This window comes from Diadema setosum, chromosome 14, assembly GCF_964275005.1.
Source record: "Diadema setosum chromosome 14, eeDiaSeto1, whole genome shotgun sequence".
Lineage (NCBI taxonomy): Eukaryota > Metazoa > Echinodermata > Echinoidea > Diadematoida > Diadematidae > Diadema > Diadema setosum.
Window position 1 is genome coordinate 28,160,002 of NC_092698.1, and position 21,346 is coordinate 28,181,347.

General features: G+C 37.6%; 1 protein-coding gene across 1 annotated transcript in view; it reads left to right on the forward strand.

The window, feature by feature from the left end:
* LOC140238134 (unconventional myosin-Va-like) overlaps window positions 1-21,346 on the forward strand; it is a 228,407-nt gene that overhangs the window by 68,171 nt on the left and 138,890 nt on the right. The window contains exons 2-3 of the mRNA XM_072318070.1: window positions 14,084-14,194; window positions 15,100-15,268. Coding sequence (XP_072174171.1) covers window positions 14,084-14,194; window positions 15,100-15,268 — 280 coding nt within the window. The remainder of the gene's footprint in view (window positions 1-14,083; window positions 14,195-15,099; window positions 15,269-21,346) is intronic.

Sequence of the window (21,346 nt, forward strand, 5' to 3'; positions counted from 1 at the left end):
TAATAGAGTTTTATCTTGCAGTAATACAAAACACTGATGCCTCCTGAAAAAAAAAATCATATTTTTCATACAATACTACATCATTGGCATTTTTTTCTCTTAGGAGCTTCCCCCTTTATTCCTTTCTACTCTCTCTCTCTCTCTCCCTCTTTTTCTTGCTTAGCTTGGACTGACTACAAATTGTGCATCATTATGCATACAAAGGATTATGTTATTGAATTGTCGATGCAATGATTCATAGTTTATTCAAGGAGCCCATTTTTTTGCCTTGAAACATCATGATCTTATGCAATATGAGCATGCCTGCTACCTATTGGTCTTTGTATTGTGTTGGTTATATCTGAAGTTCAATCTCAGTGTTAATGTTATGATAGTAACTGAATTTGGCACATATATTGTCTTTGTTGCAGTGGTTGTATTTGGAGTTTATACCTCAGTGCTTTTTAGCTCTGTTTTGAGGAAATGTTCTCAATTGTATGTACAAAATAGCTTGTGCATCAATTATCAGGTATATTTCAAATGTCATTTGTTAGTAAACTGAGTTTTAGGCATATGTTATGATTATATGTAGGTAGATTGCATGCTGAATAAATATGTTATTGTCTTTAAATGAGTATATTAAGAGCTTTAGGATGTTGATGGGACCCAAACATTCTTAGTAGCTATACATGTAAGTTGATATAAATAAAAAGATGAACACAAAAATGGGATTCCATCCAGATTGCCATACAAGTGCTCTTGCTGACTGAGCTATGGAAAGCCCTAGAATAGTGTTAATCCCCAAAACTCCTTATTTTTTAGTCCTCATATGGTCAGAAGCTTACATAAATCTGACATAAACCCAAAGGATAGAAATCAACTTGTGGAAAATGTGAGGGATTACTGGGTGATTCAGCTTTGTAGGTAATTGCAAACAAAGAGAAAGCAACCAGAAGTATGTATGATATAAATTAATAATGAGCAAAGAAAATGGAAATTCATCATGATTCGAACCTGAGACTTCTGGATTGTAAGATGAATATTTATCTCTCACATTGTTGTTATGTAGGGTTATATAAATCATCGTTTATATGTATATAGGTGACATGTTGAGTTTATACACATCATCGTTATAATGAAAGTTATATTTGGTGCATACTTTCTCACTTCTTTGAAGGCCATATTTAGAATATGTGTCTCAATTAGCCCACCATGTTTACAAATATACCATGAATAACCCCAAAAAGAGTTCTCAGAATATACATGTATGTGTATATGTTGGCAGACAGATTTTGGCAGGCTGCCCTCTGCTGGCAGGCATCCCATCCGATCAAAGCAAAGATATATGTATTAGGGACTATCTCACATACACTCAGACCTTCGCTGTGTGACTCATATTATGAGGAGTGGAGAATTTGAAAAAAAAAATGGAGCAAGAGCTGCTCAGATTTCTCTCAAACTTTCTTGACATAATCATTATGTTGCTGAGTAGGTGTAGGGTGTGACTGTTTTGTGCTTGCATTGCCGTTTTATAAATGGTATATGCACGTTGGTACAGAAAAAAAAAATGCAATAAATGGACCAGTGACAATCATGACTGCATAAGACAGCAATTATGCAACTTCAAAAATGAGTCTGCGATAAAAATGCTCTGTGGTAGCATGAATAGAAAGTTGTATATTTTTTTTTTTAGTATCTCTTATCAGCAATATTGATAATGATCCTGATGGTGATAGTGATGAAAATGATATTGATAATGATAATGATAGTAACATCAATAACCATAATGATAAGAATATTAATAAGTGATGATAACTGAATAAATGATAATAACAAAAACATGGCATTTTTATCCATGGTACTAACCACTTCTATCATTCTTGATGTATTAGTACTGTAAGTAGAGTCCGTCAGAGTAAAGCAGTGGGTAAATTAAGTACATGTCAGTGATGTAGGGTAGTAAATACTCTCAGCAAAGAATGAAGAATGTGTGATGTGACTACAATTCAACATTGATTGGGGAAAAACCCCATCATATTGGTCAACTGAGTTTATGTACTCCCCTGGGAGGAAACTTCAGAAGAGAGCTTTTATCTCAATGATTTTATTCAGTCGTAATTTTTTGATGGCTTTAATATTTTTGCATGCACTTCTGCTATTAAGGGGGGGGGGGGCATTGCTTGATCTTGCTCTTAAACATATGTTTTAGCCCTGAATTTGTAAGGCTTCAATGACATTTTAGTGAAAACATCAATCTTGCCTGAATCTTGCTTAGTTCCATATTATCCATGTATTATTTTTTTTCTTCTAGTTTTCAAAGTGTTTTATATAGCTCTCAGAGATTAGGAGGATTTAGAAGTGTATTATCCAGTCAAGGGGGGTAGGGGGTTCTTTCGTCATGAGTTTTGCACTCCGTGCTGGAAATTGCAGCATCACTGGTAATTGGAGAGCACACACATACTCATGTTCCATCACCAGGACTACAAATGCGCAGAATACGCCGCTCCAAAATGATTAAGGAACTTGTTTCGGCTGCTGCTGTTTCCTGTGTCCATGGCGACACTAATTTTCTGCATTTCCTCGCCTCTGTCCCTGTGATTTGAGGGGCTTGGTTTGACTGACACAAGATTCCTCCCTTCCCTAGAAATTTATTGATGATCCCTTCATGATGTTATCACCTAGAGGGGGGTCCATTAAGCCGTAATAGATTTTCGTATCAAATCCACTTGCTCAATTATATTTGTTATGTCATTCAAAATTTTCTTAGAGAGCAGTTCTTTGAAGCCATGGCTACTCTTCACAGATTTTTTTTTTTCCTCTCTTGCCTTCCCCCCTCTCCTAGAAATTCTGTTCTTTAGGGGAGTGAATGTTTCTGAAATAATTGATGGATTCAAGTCATTAATATGTAGAGTAGAACTTTAAGCTGAACTTTAATTTTGCTGAAATTTAATCTGTCACTTCAGTTAGTTTCTTCTTGCCCATCCTTCATGACTCTGAATTACCTGTACTGTATGTACCTTTGATTTTAATATAAGAATTCATATGATAAAATGTAAAAATGATATATAGATAGAAATAATTTTAGAAATAAAATTTTGAGGGAGATATTCACATTCTCAAATGCATGCTGCAACTAGAGAGATAACATCAAACTTCTGTGTCATATATTGTATCATTATATGAAGGGTTTGTTTGCAAAAACCGATAAGTCCGTTTTTGAAGATTTTGAAGTACGATCTCTGTCATAAAGTACAAAATAATACCTTTTAAATGATATATTGGTCACTACATATAAAGGCATATTTTTGAAGTTATGGTCAAAAGAAGCAAAAATTTTCTTATTATTCTCTTTATTTTTCTTGACCTTTAATCGCAAATATCTCCATTTGGCAAATATGAACTTATCGTTTTTTTTTGCAAACAAACTCTTCATATTTTCCCCTAGTGTTTTAGTATTATGGTTATATTTTTGATTTTGTTAATGATTGTAATATTTCTAAATTCATGTTATTATTTAAACTGGTTGTTCAGTAATGTTAATTTTGTGGTAGTGTCATTCTAAATAGTGTTTTTGTACATCTTTTGGAGGGGCAGGGGAGGGAATTTTTCCTTTGATTTTGAAGTTCAGTGTGATTCTACACCTGCTTATTAGAGATGTAATTGTGTTTGTTTGTGTAAGTATCTGCCTTTTATTCTAGGCAGGCTGACCCATAGTCCCTGTATGGCCCTCACCGTGATGACCTGGGCAGTTGTCCAGCAAATGTTGGATATATTCCATCAGATTGCAAATCTAACCCATCCTGTTTGCATTAGGAGTCGCATCATTGGTCTAGTGAATCCATGAAAAGTAAAAGCCCTGGACTTACAATGTATATGTGCGGGTCAGTATGATCATGTGATTTTTATTGATGAGGGGATTACCCTGTGCCTCGTTTTTAACTGACCAAAATGAGTGATGTTTTATGGTCACTTGGACAGGTCAGGAGCATCGCTCAGTGCGATTGTCCCCTCCACTGCCATTCCCCACCCTCATCATAAAATTTAACCATAAATCAAGGGTTAGGGTATGGCTAGGGTTAGTTGACTAATGCTTTTTATTTTATATCAGTAGAGTAATACGTTTTGCTATTTAAGTTTTTGAACGATCTATTGTAAAACCAGAAATTTTTGCATGCAGTTTAATTTTGCAAAATCAAAATGAACGCGAAAGTTCTTTTCTAGACTAAATGCAGTGAATACCAGTGGCAATTCGCAAACATTTCATGCCACAAAAAATGCTATTGGCTCCAATTTTTTTCCCCGCCATATATTGATGACGTTATTACTGATGTAACTATTAGAAGTTCAAATTTAGGTGATGTGAGTAAAGATAATGATAAAATAATAATCGTTTATTGTAGCATTAATGATTATAATCCTTAAACTACCAGTACTACTGGGAATAATTATTTTATTAGTCAAATTACAGCTAATCTTACTATCATTATTGTTAATTTATCATCATCATGTGTTACTTTCACCACCTAATCAGAACCAAGACATGCTTAATCAAACCATATGGTGTGCTCTCTTTTCAACAAACATAGTTATAATTAAATTTTGTTACTTTGAAGTGAACATTCATATCTCCAAATTATTATGTATATACTTTCATATGCTTTCTGTGTTTAGCTATGATGAAAGAAGAAGACTACTCGTCCTGAAGACTTTGTTATGCTGGAAGTTGCCTGTATTTTGGTTGAAATACTTCTGTTGTCCCTCATGAATGCCTAAGGCTGCATATATCAACTTTTGCATGTTTGAAACGCTTTTCAATAATGACAATCAAAACACATTTGTAAAGGCCTTTTGGATCACAATTCTTGAGTTGTTGCATTTATCAACTCTGTGGTGAGTCGATTGTGAGGCCTTGTCAGTGCGCAGCTTTACTGCACAAATTTACTCAAGGAGTGATGTGTAGTTGGCAGTGGTTGGTATTTGCAGGTCTGAGCTACAAACATGTTTCAAAACGACTTTGCGTTTATCGACTCTACGGAAATGCATTTCTGACTCAAAGGCAGTTGTGATCGCACTTTTTTTGCAGGGGGGGGGGGGAATATAAAAACGCATTTCTAACGCTTTAATCAAAACAGCTTTGTGTCTATCAACTGCCCAAAACTCCATAAAAGTTGTTTGGAAACCTTAATTCTGCACCAGAAATGAGTTAGTCAATGCACCCTACAAATTATAACTATATCCAGAGAAATGGCCTTGATTTCCTCACCAAAGTGGTTACTTCTTAACCAATGCCAGGTACATTCTGCCACTTGTGTGGCCTAAACTTTTGCACATTTGCAGTAAGACTATGGTTCGTGGACAACACACAGGAGGGTTGCATAGTGCTGGCAGTAGTATTGAGTGCTGTCAGCTTCTCCCTGCACATGCACTTCATCTTTTATTGCCATTCTGTCTCTGAGAGTCATAGTGTATCATGTACATTTTGCTGTTGATATCAGTCGGTACAATAACTCAGCATGGTTACATGTAAAGCACTTATATGTTGTTTCATATTGGGTGATTTATTTAAACAGGAGCCCCCAGACAGGCAGAGAAAAAAAACTGTTTCCTGACTCTTCTCAATTAACAGTGCCATCTTATTACTTTCATCGTTATCAAGATATGATGATAACTTATCTCTCTGCTACTTTTATCATTCCACATTCATTAAAATTTTCTACTGCCTTTCCCCAAGTGTGATACATGTATTAAAGGTCCAGTTTACCTTTGGGAGCAATCATTTCAAAAATGTTCAAGATATCACATTTGATGCTTATGTGTAGGTCTGTTGTATCACAAAACATCCTACCATAGAAAAATTTTGCAATAAAGCCTAAAATATAAGAAGATATCAGTGTTTTTCTCAATAAACCATAACTGTAGACGGTTTAGCCTGGAAACATTTTTATTATTTAACTATTGTTCACATTATGTGTATTTAACAACACAACATCAATTATATGGATTCAAATTTTTGCGTCAACTGTTTCTAGCCTTACATTTGTAACTCACATTTTAGAACTATTTCGAAGCACTAATGCTTGGTTTTTGTTTCATCTGCAAATGGTAAATTATGCCTTTAACCCGTTGAGGACGAGTCCCGAGTATACTTGGGCAGATGTCTATGGGAAATGCGTGTTGTAGCAAAATCAGTCCGACTTCAATATGGGTTAATGCCATTTTTGGTGCACATCTTTGTTGTGTTTACAGGAGGGTCATGTCATAGCCTTCTTAAGCAAATTTCCCCCTCAAAACAACAACAGCAACAACAACAATATCTTGAATTGCTAGAATTAGAACATAGAATACTTGTGTGAAGTAAAAATTATAGGTTTTGTGCAAAGCAAGTTTGATATACCCACATGATCAAGACCTTTATAAAAATGATGTGCACAGAAGATGCCATGTTCATCATTTAGTATACACATGACCATTGTTTTTGCAGTATTACAATTTTGCCACAATTATTACTAATCTATTGTGTTTATTTTCATCCCAACAGTCACAGACAAAGCAGTTGTCTTTATTTCTATAGGTAAATTCTTCTCCTTGTGAGCCCCAAAAGTTCTACTCGGTGTAACATTCTGTCTTATCTGTTGAGCTTATGTTAGGTCTGCCGTTATTCAGACCTTTGATAACGGACGTGAATGTGACACAAATTTAACTGTCATATGACAACTAGAGTTATAAATAGCCTGTCAAGCTCCCTATCCCATCCCCCTAACCCCCCTCCCTCACCTCTTGTTTCAAGGGAGCTGGCTACTGCTTTGATTCATACCCCTCCCCCCAACCCCTCTCTTCAAAAACCTCATCCCGTTTTGCAGTTTAGTCATCCCCTTCAAATATCGCCCTGCTCTCCCTGTGCCTTGCTAAACAAAAGGGCTGTGTGTAACTTTTTAGCACGCCTTTTGTGCCAGCTGATCTCCAGGATAAAATTACTTTCCTCCACGGCCAAAGATAGCTGAAACAAGCCGAACGTGAAAGTTGCAGCCCCGGCTCTTTAAATAGTTGGAATGCATCAGGCGCTCGCCTGCAACAATGAATGATATATTCTCCATGGCGGATCAATTATAACGGGATACGCTAATTAGTTCGCCAAAGGAACACTGCAACACTCTGGGATTTTGTCTTGGATTGTAGGGAAGCACCAGGCTCTAGACGGTTGGAAGTGAGCCGTTTATTCACTCGATGAAAAGTTGCGATACATCACCTCACATCGACTCCCTCTCATTCTGTTTAGGCACTGTGAGAGATTGAAGTGTCTTTGGGAAGTCTTGTGATATCATACAATATCTGTGAATGTCAGATATGTTTTCCAGCCAAGATGATCCTCCTTCTCATTGACCATGGACCTGAGATCCGTCAGTTCGGCAGGGTGTTATCTGTTGTATATTTTGTAATCAGTCTCCGCCAGGGATGATGAGGAGTGCATCTTAGGATATCAAGATAACAGACAAGCAGTTGTGACATATTTGGAGTTTTATTTCATTTTTGGTAGCAAATGAGCAGACCTCTGTAACTGACCATCCAGTTTTTGGAGACATTGAGAATGATGATGATGATGCTAATGATGATGTTGTTGCCATGGTGATATCAGATATGCATCTCTGACACCCATACAGTAACTGTTGTGGCAAACTCAGGTTGCCATTTTGCACAAATCCCATTATCCCATCCATTGGGATGCTACTTTTCTTTCTGGTTGTCTCGAGAGGAAATGTTGGCTCAAAACTAGTGATGCTGCAACATCATCAAAAAGGCCAGACAGGGGTCAATTTGCTATACAGTCTTGGGAGAAAGTCATATTAGAGCATCAAATCCTCAACAGGATAATTTTTTTTTTCTGCATGTCATTGACTCGCGCGTGCATCCCCAGTGGAAAAAGTCAAAACAGAGAGCCACTCTTTGGCTCTCAAGACCAGATTGTTTCCTCACAAATGCAAGATATCCTCCCATAGGCCCACAGACAAAGATCTTCTAAAAAGGGGGAAAAAACAGAAACAGTAAGAAATTTTGTCAAACAACCCAATACTCTCTCAGCTGCAGACTTATGACTAACAAGTTTCTTAATCCTACCCAAAGTACTGTGTTCCTACTAGCAGTGGGGGAAAAAAAATGTTAAAACCACACTTTTATTACTGCTTTGTTTTCTCTTTCCAAGCTGTTCATAAATAGCTTTCCTTTTTTTAATGAGGAGAAGCTATCTTTCCATCAACTACTTGCATTAAAACATTTCTGGTGACTGAGGAATGTGTACTTTTTTTTTCTTTTTGGTTTGTGGGGAAAGGTTCATTAAGGATGACCATAGAGTGCGGTATGTGACACATGTTCAGAACATAGCCTCTGAGAGAGGAGGTTTGCCTTGGGCTGAATGAAGGGTGCCATCTGAGGAAGGAAGTTTAAAGTGAGGGAGATCTGTCACCTGTTCTTTTCACAGCGCCCTGCGATAATAAGCCAATATCTGTTTAGCGTTGTCGTCGTCGGGCACTCTTTGAGGATACTTTCACTTGTGGATGCATGGACTGTCTTTGGCTACGCTCGTGATCTTTCCACTCACACTTGTACACACGGTGTGAAGTGTAACTTCATTCCTTGTGTTCCTGTTGATGACTATCTTTACCTTTGATTATGGGACAGTTTTGAGGGCATAAGATCACCACTTTTTGACGGGCTGTAATATGGGACGGATGCCTTCCGTGTGCACAGTGTTGACAAAAGTTTCTCGAGTGTGCTCATGAGTCTCAAGGAAAGTTTTGATGCGTAGTGGAGCTATCTTGGGTTGGAAATAATTTGGAAACAAGCAAACAAACAAACTGACAAACATATAGACAAACATGTTTCGGCAGGTGAAGAGTGTGAGGGAAGCGGACTGGACCGGGAGACACAGGTCGGCGAATTATTCGCCCATTGATATCGAAGTATATCGAAAGGTGAGTAGACTTCATTGGATTTTTTTAATGCAACATTGCGTTCATCATAGTTCATGTTGAAGAAAGGTTCGGCATGGAGTAATTTTTTTTTTTTTCTTTTTTTTTTTTTACCCAGTCAGCAGGGGGATGGCTAAGCCCCCTAAAGGCAAAGCGAATCGATTTAAGAGATTATATGATATCTAGGGTAAGCAATCAATTATCTTTTTTGAGAAAAAATCAGTGTTACAGTACTCATCCTAACATGAATTTAAATATTTATTGAAAATATTACCATGGAAGCCAAGAGGCTGAATTGCAGAGAAGCAATACAACTCTTCATGTTAGAAACATGTACAATTTAATATGAAAAACAAATTCCAAATGAGTTGATTAGTGATAAAGAGACAAAAAAGGTATATGTACCAAGAACAGAGATAGTCAAAATTATTTAAAGGAAAATTAATTGATCTTGCTATCATTCATATACCTTAATAACCACAAGTGAAAGATAGATAAAAAAAGAAGAAGAAATCAAATCAATTATTTAATATACAATTGGATGAAAAAAAGACCAGATCACGGTACAAAAAATAAAACTGCATTATGTGTCTGACAACTGACACAAGACTTGTGTAAGGTCTTTGGACAAGTCATAATCATTGAAGGACACAGTATCTTTAAAGGTAAAACAGACATTAATATGTAGTTCCAATATGACTGCAGAAACTGTTGATTTTTGCTACAAAATGGGGACATATGCATAAGAAATGTGTGAAATACTGATGTGATAACACAATATCAGTCGGGTAACGACAGAAATGTGAAGCATTACCCCACAAGGTACGCCTGAAGTATACCAATCATGGTTGCTTCATCTATTACATCTGTATTGGGCCATAGCAGCATCCATTGTTCAAAAGTGCATCATATTCGCAGCTACCGTGTGTTTTATCTTTAACAAAAGTCTGCTTCAGATACATGTGGTATCAGCATGAGATTGAGTCATGGAATAATGGCCATTTATTATTATTATTGTTATTATCGCTTTATTTTGTGTTTTTTTGTGTTTTGACTGACAGTCATGCGTCTCCCCAGATAAAATCTGGAACAGCAGTTTGTTCCAATAATGTGGAAACAAGATATTTTGAGATGATGCCCCCCCTCCCCCCCCCCCCCCCCCTTGGAACCAAGTTCACCAGGAGGTCAATTGTATCTCCAAGGTTTTTTGCTGACAGTCATGTTTGCATGGGCCAGGATTGTAGAAGCAGTGGTTGCTAGTGTGTTGTCAAGAGTTCTCTGTGAAATTATTATTTGCTGCAATTCCGTGCTTTGACCGCAAGGCTGCTGGCATAGTAAGCAACCACAAGAATGGGCATCTGCTCTGAAACATTAAAGGGATGGTATAGGGTTGGTTGAGATGAGGCTTCAGGTTTCCAACTTTTCAGTGAGATATTGAGAAACTTTGTATGAAATGTAGAAGAGCATTAAATTCTAAGAGAAATTTTAAGTTTATTTGCTGAAAATTGGCTTTGAAATGGCTGAGATATCCAAAAACAAAGAGGTCCTCATAGAAGGTGGGCCCCGCCTTTTATAAGGACCACTTTGTTTTACTTTGATTTTGGATATCTCAATAACCATTTCAAAATGACTTTTTATCAAATAAACTTGGAATTTCTCTTAGAATTGTATGCTCTTTTAATATTTCATGAGTGGTTTCTAATTGTCTCTCTCTGAAAAAAAAAAAAATATGAATCCCGCATCTCAACCAAAACTGTATAATCCCTTTAAGCCCCAGCTGTATGATAATGTGACTAGTGATGAATGAACTTATTCCCAGTGCTGGTCAAGGTATGCAAATACTTCAGAAATTCTGTTACTGTCCACTGAAATTTTGAGAAGACATACAGTATCAGCATGGTCCAGTTTGATAGCCTCTTGTGGCAGAGAAATTTTGGGAAAGATGTTGAAACTTTCCTGCTGTTCTCAACTGAGAGTTGCTCTGCTATTTTTAACCTGTTTCGTCTTATGAGTGTGTGAAATAGTATGTCACGTGTAATGATGTGGATGTCCGGAATTCTTGGATGTCAGCTGATGTTTTCGGTGATGATGCATACCCATATTATTAAACATTTGTAGGGCTGAGGAACATATGGACACATTTTGAACATATTTTTCCTGCACCTCAAGAGATTTACAGTCTCGTCAATGCACTACTGCAGAGCTCATCTGTTTTTAACTACTTTTGGCCAGCCATTTTTATGGAATTTCATGCTTCCAACAGTGCGTCTGCCCAAAATAAAATGAGATGTACACTAACATGAATGGGAAATGTGGAAAGATATGAAGGGTTTGTTTGCAAAAACCGATAAGTCCATTTTTGAAGATTTTGAAGTACAATCTCTGTCATAAAGTACAAAATAATACCTTTCAAATGATATATTGGTCACTATATATAAAGGTATATTTTTAAAGTTATGGTCAAAAGAAGCAAAAAATTTCTTATTATTCTCTTTATTTTTCTTGACCTTTAATCGCAAATATCTCCATTTGGCAAATATGGACTTATCGGTTTTTACAAACAAACTCTTCATATTTTCCCCCTTTGAAATTGAAGAAGAAATACGAATTATAAATTGTCATGTGCATACCCCACACACCATGTTCTTTCTATGGAAACTGTAATGAGACAATGTTTTATAGAACAATGATATCTGAAGAAGAAACAATTTTCAGATACCCAGACTACTCACACACTGAAGATGCTTTGTGTAAAGAAATAGCATGAATTTTGCAACGAAATTTGTTAAGCATGATGAAGGATAAAGACTGACTGATAGTAACGATTTTCTGGAATTATGCCAGTGAAAAGGAGCTCATCAAAATTATGTTTCATCTTCAAGAAATTATCTATTGTTCTCATGCTATCACCTAATTCATGCTTAAAGGATGAATTAAGCATGAATTTTACAACTAAATTTGTTAAGCATGATGAAGGATAAATGCTGACTGATAGTGAAGATTTTCTGGAATTATGCCAGTGAAAAGGAGCTCATCAAAATTATGTTTCATCTTCAAGAGATTATCTATTGTTCTCATGCTATCACCTAATAAGTGAGCTCGTTTGAAAGAAAGTGAAATAATGAAAGGGGGAGGTGGAAATTTTGCTCGAAAAGTTTAAGGGCTATCTTTCCAATAAACTAGAGAGTCCTTGACGGAGAGAAAATCTCCCTCAAAGGTCCCCTTGAAGTACGCATACATACAGAAGCTCTGCGCTAATCATAGAAGACAATTGTGTATATACATCCTGGCAATATGCACGTTGTTCAAAGGGTAAATACAGCTTTCACCTTGAGCAAGGAAATCTGCTATTAGGGGGGAAAGATATCCCCGTTTGATCACTAATGATACCGCGCTTTATCCCCTCCGCTTCTCGTTGTTCTTAGCCGGGATTGAGCGCGTGTCAGTTGGGAACAGTCGTGTGATCTGAAACCCAGTCTGACGAGGGGGGCTTAGCGGTTATTTCCCTTTAACGTTACCTCCCTGGGATGCTAATTATTGATGACTGCTCTGATAATCGCACTGTGTATGGCCTACAGCTGGTGTTGTGTTTAGCTGCTAATGAAACATAATTCTCTGGACTACTTTGTTGAATACATCAGTCAGACATTGAACCTTATCTGGCTCTAATGTCTGCTATTGATTCCAATATACCCTAGTAAGAATATTCATGGGCAGAGAATCAAAGTTTGTAGACTAATATTTTTCTTCTGTTTCTTTTTCTCACTTGTCCTGCATTGTAATCCTTATTCTTAAACCAAATTACTCTCCATATTGTTAATACTGGTACTACTTCTGCTACTTCTACTTCTACTACTACTACTGCTACTACTACTACTACTACTACTTCTACTACTACTACTACTACTGCTACTACTACTACTACTACTACTACTACTACCACCACCACAACCTCTTCAGCTACAAAGATGAAGTATTTCTACTAGTACTACCATCACCACTGGATGGATTACTGCTGCTAGTCATAGTCACTTAAGTTTACCTAGTGTAGATAATAGTGTTTGAATATAGTTCTGTAACAATATAAGGTAGTGTTTCTGAGATGGATGATGTTTATGCAGGTGAATGACTTTGGTGGTTGTGACAATGAGTAAAATAGTGATGGCAGTGTTATTGATGAAGAGGATGACATAGACCTTGACATTGATTGTGATGATGATGATGATGATGATGATGATAATGATGATGTCTCATAATAATTTGTAAATGGTATTAGAGTTCATAACATTAGCAAGCTTTAGATCTGCGACGCAAATGCTAAGACGACGTTGATTAGGCAAAAAATGGTGCTCTGCACATGCGCCAGACAGCTGTTTCCTTTGTCTAACCCGGGAGGCTGTGTTGTGGTAGCATTCGCGCCACAGATCTAACGTTCGCTATTATTTATTCTTGTCTTCTTTGGACATGCGGGGGGAAAAAACAGTTGGGTGTCTAAAATATGTCAATAATATTTTTTTTTGAATGTTTAAGTCTGTCTGGAGCAATTCATGTCTTCCTTTTCACCATTGTTTAAACAATGAAGAAAGGTACTGTTTCTTTCCCCGAGGATCAAGACTATCATTGAATGTCTTGATAAGAACCTAAAATGACATAGAAGTGAAAAGTGCAGTACACTATGAATATCTTGCTCATTGTGTGTATTTATGAGAAGTTGATATAAAGATGATAAGGAGCTGTTGTGGCTTTAGTGAATGAGACCACGGACACTCAGTCTTGGGGTTCCTGATTCAAGTCCCCCTGGCGGCAGTGGTTGTGCCCTTAACCTGTTGAAGACGGACTGATTTTGCTACAACACGCATTTCCCTTAGACACATGCTCGAGTATACTCGGGACTTGTCCTCAATGGGTTAAAGGCCCAGGCAAGACACTTTATCCTTATAGCTTAGTCCTTCAAAGTAGACTTTAAGCTGCCTATCCCATTGTTGCTTACTGACAAGCATTCATTGCTTTCATAGCTATCACACTGAAAGAGAGCAATTCAGATTAGTCCACATTTATGCCATCTTTGCATGTATTGGTGCCCTCTGTGGTTTGAAACTTGATTTCTAATTTTAGAATGTGTGTTGTGTTCTTTTCTTCAGGGAGCGAGAATATGGGTACGTGACCCAGAGGTGGTCTGGAGAGGAGGGGAGCTGACCCAAGACTTCAAAGATGGAGACAAGACTATAGAAGTGGAATTTGAGGAAGGAGACGTAAGTATATTTGTAGTAAATGTGGAACATTATGCAAAAACATACATTTTTGGTACTTTTTGCATAGTGTGAAACAAAGCACATATATAAATCAAGTGAACATACCGATTATTATATTTTGTTCACATGAATCTGTAACAATTTCAAGTAACATGTGGACAGGTCAGCATGATAAAATGCATGGAATTCGTCTTCCTTGTCTAGGTTTGAAGTATTTATCAAAAAGAATTGTTTTCTTTTGTCTTGCCTCTTACATGATTAACTCGTAGTGAGATCTGAGTAGATAAGTTGAGTTTATAGGTTTATGTCATATATTAATGAATTGTATGACAACATTTGCATGAAAAAGGATACATTTTATCTTCATGGAGGCCTTCATATCTGTTACCAAAGTATACTCAATTTGAAAAGGAAATACTGTTTGATAGCATTTCTGAATTTAGTTTTTGAAACCTGTGCCCTACTACTTATTCTTCTCTTTCATCTCTATATCTCTTTCTGTTGTTCTTTTCCTTCAGAGTTTTACCTAATGTGTACATTGTATGTTTATTTTTGTGGTCAAGCAAGTACATCGACATGTTATTATCATGGATAGAAAAATGATGATTTTTACAATGAAAGTACAAACAGATTTTACTTTTGGTAATCATAATAATGATGATAGAAATACCAATCAAAGTCTTAACAATGATATATGATAGTCACAAGGATGTAGTGATTTACAGTTTTTTATGGTTAGAGACGTGTTTTGATGAAGTGTGAAGCAGTGAATCTGCTGTACAAAGCATTTATCAGTGGGAATATCACTGCTTCCTTATCTGTAATTCACATGTTTGATTAATCGATTACAATTCCTTTTCCTATTCATATTGATCAAATGTTTACAACAAAAAAATGATCTGCAGCAAAAGACAGTAAAGGTCAAGACCAAGGAGGACCTCCCTCCGCTGCGAAACCCGGAGATCCTGATCGGCGAGAATGACCTCACGTCGCTGAGTTACCTTCATGAGCCGGCCGTCCTGTACAACCTCAGCGAGAGGTTCACGAGGAACAGCGCCATCTACACATACTGTGGTAGGTACTTTGCGAAGGAGAACAGAGCAAGACTATTACCAGGGAGGTGGAAAGAGCACCTCCCTGCTATTACATTTTCTCTCATCTTTTTTGGAAAGTTGGTGGTGCTTAGCTCTCATTAAAAAAGGGAAATGTTAAGCTTTTTTTTTTTTTGGTAAGCTTTTATGGCATGGCTGATCAGACAACTGACTAGCATGCACAAGGTCCCCGGTTCAAGTCCCCTATGGCTGCAGCAGTTGTTCCCCATAGGCAAGGCCCCTTCTCCTCATTCCTCTGGTCCTGCCCAGTTGCTATGGAAACCAGCCAGAGAGCCGAAGAGGGTTAGTCTGCATAGATGCAATGCCATCATGTTATGATCTTATTGTTAGCAGCAGGATGGAGGACAAGAAAAGAAATCTTAACATACATTATTTTTTTTTTTTTTGGGGGGGGGGGGGGGCACTTTGGCAATAGTGGCCAAGACCATTGACTTTCGACTGGAAGTCCCATTTTTGAATCCCTTCAGGTGCCTATAGTACATCCTTGGACAAGATCTTTTTACCCACATGTCCCTCTTGACCCAGGTGTATAAATGGATACCTGGCCATGCCAGGATAATGATAAAAACAGAACCATGTGGTAGAGCAGTAGCAACTCTGGAGACATTATTACCCCACATTAATCATTGATTGTCATTATTACACATCTGCAGAGAATTCAAGAGATAAAGGAGAGGGACATGGGGTAGGGGGGGGGGGATATAACCTGCAAAGAACAAGATTATATAATTTCCATGCAACCTACAAAGGGAAAGTGATGATCTGTGTCTCCCTAAAAGAAGGACATTTCAGTGTGCATTAAAATCCTTAGTGTGCTTTGAATGCAGTGGGCACAGAAAACCCATAGCACTGTACACACTGTCTAAAGTCTGTGGCACAGAATGAGTTAGGAATCATGCTGTAGTATAGCTCACCTACAGATGTAGTGGGGTTTCAAACTGGAAAGATGTCTTAAGCCATTGGTAACGGGAACTACATGCGCAGTGTAGTAACTCTGTTGGCATTACAGCATCGCTGAGGTAAAGGGTTAAATCACAAGCAGGTGAAGGAATTGTCTTAACAGATGAGGATAAACATAAAGCTTCAATCAGTGAAACCAAAGCAATGGTTGAAAAGGAAAGACAAAAAATCTCTCTGTAATATCCAGAAATTCATGTAGAAATTCTTACGTTATTGACAAATTCACTCTCATGACGAATCTTTCTTACATTAAAATACTATGGGATTAGTGGACCTTTGTTTGTTTGTTTGGTTTTTTTTTGTAGTGGAATGATAACTAAGTCTTCCTTTTCAAATAATCTGACAGCTTTTGTGTTAAAGTGGTTTTGCACTTCCCTATTTGTGATTAGTTTAACAAGTGTTGTGTAAGCCAGTTTTCCTAGTGGTCAGTAACTGCATTGGGAGTTGATTTGTATTTAGATATAATTGTTTTAAGCAACAAAAAAAAAAAAAAAAGTCTTGTATACTTATCTGCTGGGACTGTGTACAGCTGAAGATACGGCAATGCAAAACTCATCCCCATAAAGTTATTTCTGTGTAGTGCCCTACCCTCATTTGTGTTATGGTAGTTGATTGGCCTATGTGGGTCAAACCTGCTGTCAGTTACATTAGCATTAGTCATACTTCTATTTTTTCCTGGGTCACCTATTTGAGGCAGGTCAAGGCACGGATTATGTGGTACTCTGTGATAAAGTCAGATTATATTTTACTCCAGCTTGCAGCTTTTGATATGATTTGAATACAATGTTTCTGTTTTCTGAATAGTGGAACCTGCTTCCATTGTGTATCTACTTTTGCAAAGTTAGGTGTCTGACATTGTCCACGATGGACGGAAGATCAGTAGTGAGATTTGTTTGTTTTATTTCCGTCTGAGAAGATGGCTGGATAGCCAATACTCAGGTGCATTAGCTGGTCGTCTATGGGTCCACTTTGATGATAGGCAGACCACTTATAATAATTGTAATCCTTCTCATCAATAAATATCACAGTATGACAGGGATATTGAAAAGTGTACCAATATAAAAGGGGATTTGTAGAAATGGTAAGTTGATTCAGAATGAAAGGTTTACGTTGTAGTTGTTACGTGACCCATACAATACTGTTCTGCACCGTTAGAGACATGTGGCCCTTTGTGCACCGTAATAATGAATTTGAATTTGGAACATTTGCATTTCCGTGTGGAAAGCCTTGAAGCTGATTTCATATTATTTTACTATATGATAAACTTAATTTTTCATGCTTCTGTGTTTTTCCTAGTCATTCCCCTAAACCTTAAAGTTAAAGTGCCTTTTTTTGTAAGTGTTCATAATGTGAAAGAAAATATGCAGCAAATACTCAGATGATAACTTATCAATTGCTCCAGCTCCAGCAATCCGATTTGTGATAAACCTGTATAAATATACATTCATATGATTTTTTTATGCAAACAAAAACTAATAGTTTCATGATAACAGTAATATGGAAGCATTTAAACCATTATGCGAATGGCATTATGTGAAAAAAAAGGGGCGATTCACACTTAGTTATGCGCTAGCCCTGTGAGCCTAGCAGTAAGCAACTTGTCAGCGTATAGAAGTACAGTGAGTACAAGATGCACATGCCCAAACATGCATGTGCACGTATGCATTCAGTCTATGCATACACACTTATACTCAAGCATGAGACCACCATAGGGCTGATTCGTCGTCCCCCCCCCCCCCCCCTCCATCTATTTTGGTCTGGCTATTGACTCACGGCTCAGATTTTTTTCGCTGGCTTTGAATTACCGCAAGAACTCCTTATGTACTCGCAGAGCGACGGCTTAATTATGTAACGTCTAGCGTGGCCAGATGCGGTATATCCTTTCTCCCACTCTGGTTGTAGTGGACATGGCGGCGGCATAGGAAATATCAATACCATGCCAAAGTCAGCTTCAGTTTAGTGCTGATGGCTATACCTGGAACCTCATAGTACCAAACTTTTTTTTTTTTTTTCATCACTCATTCCTGTGTGTGTGTTTACCAAACTGTCATGGTTGGAAATTGGAGTAGGACCTGTCAAACTCTCATCAATAAAGAAAATCAATGTCTTCTTTTTTTTTTTTCTTTCACTCTGATATTTTGTGACAGTAATCCAAACGTGACTGGGCCATGTGCTTTTACATCTCTGAGGTTGGGTGTAGGTACAATTAATAATGGAGATTCCCAACATGCATCATTGCTGATATCTTACTGCTTTCCAAGGAAGCCCATGCCAAGGAAAATAAAGCGCATGGTTGGAACTCAGGGAAAGGGAGATTAACCATTGACCTCACTGCTTTTCATTGATTGGCGCAGAGTTGAGGAAAACCATGAATACAGGCAGAATGTTGTCGTGTTTTCCTTGTTACCATGTAAGTTCTGTAAGCTAATAGACCCGATTTATGTTAGTTTGAATAATAGATACATTTTCAGTTTGGAAGAAATGGGCCTAAAAATGTATTGTGGCAAAAAAAAAAAACCAACAACAAAAAAACAACAACCAAAAAAAAAACAAAAAAAAAAACAGTGTTTTTTTTTTGTTTGTTTGTTTATAGAATGGTTGTTAATGTTGTGAGGCTGTAGCTCATCTATGAGACACAGGGGATTGTGGTTTGTGTGTAATGGCTGCAATTTTAGCCTGAGCCTGAGGGGAAGGTTCTAATGCAGACGAGAATGTGTTCTGTGGTGCAGTGGGCGCAAATTGGAGCACGTTGCCCGAGCGGTCATGTGACGTCTTGCGGCTTTAATCGAGGATGGGGCTTATGTGCCACGACATGTCTCCGCTGGAACACAGAATAAGGTGGGAGGGAGAAAGATGTTTAGGTTTAGAGCTACGGAGGTGTAACTTCCTGTCTGAGATTACTCAGTGACACAGCTTGAATGAAAAGATTGGTTTTGGCAGAGGCATCTTCCTTCAAAAGACTGAATAGATTGGTATGATTTTGGTGGGGGTGGCATATTAAGCCTTTCTTCAGGGTGTGAGGGGAGAGATTTGGAAGCACATCAAGAAAGGATTTGATTTCAAGGAGAGACTTGACTCCACTGTGTCATAGCAGTCCATATATGAGTTTTATATATCCCTATCTATCGCCCTATCAGTATATTTTCTGTAGTTTGTGTCAGTTTCCCTGCCTCAATCCCGACTGACTGAATTGATTAATTTGAATTTATTTCCACTCTGTGTTTTCACCAAAGCAAAGAAACAAAACTGAAAGCAACTCAGCTTTATACATTTTTACGATGACTTCATCTGTTTCCATTTATCTGTATACCTACTCATTATCAGCTATCTATCTACCTATCTGTCTATCAATCTATCTGTATGTCTGTATACCAATATATCCGTATATCCATATGTTCCAATCTATCTTTTTTTCTATCTATTCTATCTATCATTCCATGTGAATGCATATCAGATGTATTCCTGCAAGTCAGGACTTGACAGACAATTTTTGGTATCACCAATACCTAGGTGCTGTGAGCAAAGCAGCATTGTAGATGCATTATGGGATAACCCAGGAGACAAACTTGCACTGGTTTTGGCTGCATATGCACTCGGGTCACATTCCTTTCTTTCCCCATGGTATTTTTTTGTTGAAGATTTCTTCGCTTTCCATCATGTGACCAGCACATTGAAGTCTTGCAGTAGTGAACCATGACTCTAGTAACCACAAATCAGGAAAATGTAGAAATTTTCAACTTTTTTATTTAGTTGGAATTCTAAGCGAAGAAAAAAAGTAGCAACGAAAGAAAAGCAGACAAAAATTGTATTGAATTGCATGGAAACTAAGACATGCTCACAAGACAACTGGAAGCCACAATGGCAGCGAGGAATCCCACATTGCATCTGTGACAGGGCTTTTTAGCACATGCAGAAATTTTCTGCGCATTGGTGATACCGAGACTTCCATGTTGCTTCACTTTGTGACAATCAAATCTGTCAAAGGATTGCAGAATGGTCAATTGCCATGAAATGCATATCTTCCAAATTTGGGATTTTTTAAATTATTTTTCTTATTTGTGTGTGTGTGTGTGTGTGTGTGTGTGTGTGTGTGTGTGTGTGAGTATAATGAATGTGAATACTGGGGAAATAAGCTGAAAAAAATATTCTAGCAATTAATAATAAATTCAGTTTTTATGAGGTATTAATGAAGTTATGAGGTATAAATGGAGTTCCTTCAAGCATTCATACATGTGTGAAAAAGCGGGGAATAGAAGGATGGGAAGTGTTTGATTAGCATTGTTGATAGTTATACGATGCGATAGGAAATGAGGAAAAGGATGTGGGAGGGGAGATATTTAGAATTGGATAAAGTTTAAGCCAGGAGAGGGAGGGAAGGTGGAAGACGGGGTAAAGGAGGAAGTAGTAATCTGAATGTTGTATAAAGAGCCTTATGCCATTAAACCATACAGTGCTCATAATCATGTGTGCCTCTTTCAGGTAAGAGAGGGGTGGGGTGGCACTATACCTCTTCCTATACCATACCGTACCTATGGCATACTATTGTAGGTCTGTCACTCAATGGAAATTTATAGTGAAGAAATTAAAATATTGGCAAAATTACTGTGTGTGATGGAAATCAGTGGTCAGGCTAAATTATCTGTGATGTGAATGCTTGAATTCCTGTGCTCAGAATGGTGGCTTACCACTTAAGCAGTAATTGATGTTTCTTCATTTTGTATTTGACATTTATATTGTGTTATATGTTTAGACTTTTATTCTGATATTGTCATCAGGAACTGGTCTGTGTGCAATGTCAATGGCATTTTTAGATGATATCCCTGGGTAGGTCTATGAGCATGAGAGTGTGTAGCTTACAGAACTTTGTCAAGCTCTTCAGTGTATTTTTTTTTCCCGAACTCGGCCTTCATTTTAAGTTAGACAACCTACTCCGTTGTAACAAGGGAATGTTTTCACAATAAACTCAAATCCCCAGTCATTGGCAGCTAATTACAGCTCTTCTGTACCAATCCAGATATAAACAGTTTATACGTTCCACAGTGAGAGAATAAAGTGGCAAGCAACTTCAGCCAAGCAGCAA